Here is a 4121-nt window from a genome sequence, read left to right as displayed (position 1 = left end):
AACTCTAGACATGACTTCTTTTTTTATGTGTAGGATCCATTATAGTGGTAGGCATGGAATGAGCTGCACCTTGAAAACCTGCACCACCTTTATCTGTTTTTGTTTAGTATTGAGAAAAACTCATAATAATAACATTATTGTACTTGCATACTAGAAAACCAGACTTAGACTGAGTTCAACATTTCAAAATATCTTTTTACATAGATGATTTGATTTTTTATCTATGTCGAACAGGATTGCTTTTTGAACATCTGCATTTATGTACATGTGTCATGGCTTACATGAGACAGATACCAAAGTTTGATTCCTTTCACTGCTCTGTGTCCTCCTCTGATGTAGGCCTTTATAACAGCCATACTAACACATACAGGTATTATAAACAGAATACCTATGATGGAGTTACAAATGAACTGAGAACCTTCTGAGGAAAACTGCACAATGTCAGCAGTCAAAACATGTAAAAAGAACTACATTCAAATTCAGTTTTCCATTTATAGAATTTTTTGGTCAATACTGTTGTGTTATGGTCTCATAAAAGGTTGGGCAAGTACTACACAACAAAGTCATGGGACACGTAACAGAATAAACTTGTCCCTCATTGTAGGTAGCAAGAATGTCCCGTGAACAATGTTTTTAAAAGAAAAAGTACAGCTGTAAAGTGTATTTGAATGGCTTTTTTTTTTTAAAATGATGTCCTTTACTGTGCTTTATATAGCGTGGTTCAATAAGCATCCATGAAATTTACAAAAAATGTCTATGATGTTTGACATGAACTATTTTTAAAAAAAATACTCACATCTTGTTGCCCTCAGAATTCAGTGCAGCAGGCCTGTTGTTGTGGTAGTTGTAGTCAATAGCTGCAAGGAGAGTGCGTGCCTCATACACCGGTGGGCTGTATGCAAATCGTTTTCCATCATACATGAGTATGTGGTTCTGGAAACTTTCGAGGTCCAATGTTGTTCTAGAAACAGACAGATAGTAAATCAACCATTGGCATTATTGACAGGAATAAATGAAAAAAAAAATTCTTGTTTTTCTGAAATTGTGTCCATCTTACCGAAAGTTGAGAAACGTCTTCACATTCTTGAGCCAGTGTTTATCCATGACAACTGCTGTCAAAGCCTGGTGTGCTGGAGAACCTGTGAAACACATATTTTTAAATGCAATGGGAACCAGTTCTCCACCCAGTACTCAAGGATTTACTGAGATAAAAAAATTTATAGCAATCAATCGGTGTACTGAACCTTGCACCATCCATGGCTTGTCTCTGCTGGCATCCTCAAGTGGACCATGTTCGCAGCTTGCAAAAGACCACTGGTGCTTGTCCCTTACATGGTGTAGAACACCATGCCACATTATCTAGGGAGAAGTGCATTACAGATTATACCACAAAATTACAAACAATTTGAGAAGGGGGACATGTCAGACAAAGAACAATCAATAACAGGAATAATATGATAATAGCCACTATAGTTCTGTAAACACATACTTTGAATTTCTCTTCCGTTGTGGCTTGTTTGCAGCAATACCAGAAATGGTTGACAATGTGTCTCAGCCACTGCAGGATTGCTGATTGCTTTTTGATTGAACCAGCCTAAGAGAGACAGCAAATGAAAAAACTGTATGAACAAACAAATCAGGACAGAATTCTAGTAACCGCATTTACAATATGTCAGCTGACACACTTTGACATTGTGATTATGAAAGATTAATTTTAAAAAGTCATTCAGCCTTCAGTTTCTTTGCGAGGTTCTTGGCTGCATGCCAAATGTCCAGGGAGTGATGAAGACCCCACTGTCTGTATTTTCCCCATGTTGGATCTGTAAAGGACAAAGCATACAGTCCAGATGTAAATATTTGAATATTGTAGATATCGATTACTCAAGTGAGGACATGTATTAACCTAGTAATGCTGTGATTTGTCTGTGGGCATCTGTGACCACTTCTTTCACTGGAATTTTCTGCAGCAGAGTATCCATGGTCTTGATGAACCCTTCTTTCTCCATAATCACTGAATTCCGATTCGTCTGTCTCTTGTCTATGGTTACAATGTGGACAATATCTCTGGACTCTTGCTCTATAGTGGTATAGGTGCGGTATTGCGCACAATGCCCTTAAGAGATAAAGAAAAATATACAGTTATGGGGTTTTGCATAAAAGCAAACAACTTTTCTTTGCTGGGACAAGATTAAAAATGTACATGCATACCTGGTGAGTCCATCCTGCCATCACCTGACAATGTTAGAAAAGTAAAAAGATTAGCAAGATTGACCAAGAAAGTGATAAGTGGATGAACTTGAAATAGTTGGTGGTGAGATGGTAAAGTCATTTACAATGAATTACAAACATTGCTTTCCAATAGTGCAAACAGAACTAACCAAGTATGACAACATGATCCTTTTCTTTCAGCCGTGCAAGGATGTTTTTTCGAGTTTGCTGCCAGAAGTCCTTTCTACTATCCACGCAGTAGACGTCCTGTATGCTGAAGAATGTTGACTTTGCCACAACTCCCATATTCATGAATTTGAGAAGTAGTGCAATCTTTGTGTAATTATTGCCAGATAGAAGGATGTTGGTGGACAACATAAAGTCTCCAGACTGCATCCCAAACTTCAACAATGGCTGGGAGTTCCACCTCCAGAGACTATGGCCAGTGGAGCACAACTTGTTGGTATGAAACAAAGACAGAGGAATATGACTAATTCATCTACTAATTGTATAAGACACATTGCTTTGGTTCATTGTAAAGTTTAAGTTTGGTAACACTTTGGTAACACTTCTAGTCATACTGTCAAACCACACCAAAGTTTAGCTCCATTAAACTTTACACATAACAGCTTCGGCGTCAGTACAGAATAAAAGCATACGTATATCAGGGTCTTGAAAAATAGGTGTGCTCAGCTGAGCTCCATCGGGTACAGTGAAGAGTGCTTTGTGAAATTAATTAGTAAATCATACCCCAAGACGTGCACCTGTCCAATTTTAATTGCTGAAATATTTGAACTTACCCACTCCATAATGATTGCAGTCCCTCTTCTTTTTAATTTGACCTCAAACGGAGGAAAACAGCTGCACTCTGTCCCTGTAAGTGGATCTGCATAGGTGCATTTGTTGATGGGAAGCTGGAGAAAAGTGCCGAGTTGCGTCAAACTATCTTCATAAGCAATGCACGCTTGCTTTCCAATAAGGTCATCCTCATTTTGCACCATGACTGGGTTTGGAAATTCATAAATGTCCTCCTCTGGATGTTGTGGTTGTGAAACACCATGCACAGCCTGATCCACACCAATGACTGGGAGTTTTTCCAGATCAGGAGGCTGAGGCAGTGCTCCACCTGTTCTATTTGACAAAAAGTGCACAATACTGCATTTGTAAATATATACAGCTAACACAGTCAATAACATATTTGTAATTTCAGAAACAGAAAAAGCTAAATGCCTTTACAGCAGGAACGATAATGCAACACTGAGGGATAATACAGTTAAAAAAGAGAGGACTGCACAGCTACACAAACCAACATCAGAATGAATTTAGGATTTCATAAATACCGCTATCATTCAGGATTACAATATTTTAATTGTTCTTTACCTTATGTAGATGGATGGAACATACTCATCATCAGATGTCTCGCATTCCTCTATGGGTGCCTCAGGCATGTCTTCCTCCAACTCAATTCTAAATGGCCACTGGAAGAAAAAAAAAAATAATAAAGGTGATATTACAAAGAGAACCAAAAGTGGTATTAACAGAGGCACTTACGTGCTGTTCATCAGGTCGTTGGCCTGCACCTCATCAAAGTCCAGGGAATCTTCTTGTATGCTCATGGACCTCATACTGTAATCATAATATAATCAGAACCATCAAGGAAGATGTTGTCACATGGACATGTTTTACAAAGTGGTTACTGAAGCATCATAAACACATTTGTATACCTGTCCTCTAAAGCCTCAAAGACCTGTGGTTCATCAATCCGCTGAACACCTTCAATATGAAAATCTGCATCTCTGTAGGGACAAAGACAGTCTCATCCTTGCAATTACTGACAATAACAGTCCATTATATAACATATGATATTTGTTATATAACTCCCAAACAAAAAAACACTCAAGATAGTCATGTTT

General features: G+C 38.2%; 1 protein-coding gene across 1 annotated transcript; it reads right to left on the bottom strand.

Moving 5' to 3' along the window:
- Positions 1–796: 796 nt before the first annotated feature.
- On the bottom strand, positions 797–2221 carry LOC126387584 (uncharacterized; the record flags this gene model as incomplete). Its single annotated transcript, XM_050040111.1, has 7 exons — positions 2209–2221; positions 1904–2113; positions 1729–1820; positions 1490–1594; positions 1245–1359; positions 1058–1139; positions 797–961 (listed from the first exon to the last, which is right to left on the bottom strand). Coding segments are annotated over exons 1-7 (782 nt in total), but the record flags the coding sequence as incomplete, so codon positions are not given.
- Between the last annotated feature and the right edge of the window lie 1900 nt (positions 2222–4121).

This window comes from Epinephelus moara, unplaced genomic scaffold (assembly GCF_006386435.1).
Source record: "Epinephelus moara isolate mb unplaced genomic scaffold, YSFRI_EMoa_1.0 scaffold979, whole genome shotgun sequence".
NCBI lineage: Eukaryota > Metazoa > Chordata > Actinopteri > Perciformes > Serranidae > Epinephelus > Epinephelus moara.
Note: the sequence above shows the minus strand (reverse complement) of the source record. Positions and strands in the feature narration are given on the sequence as shown.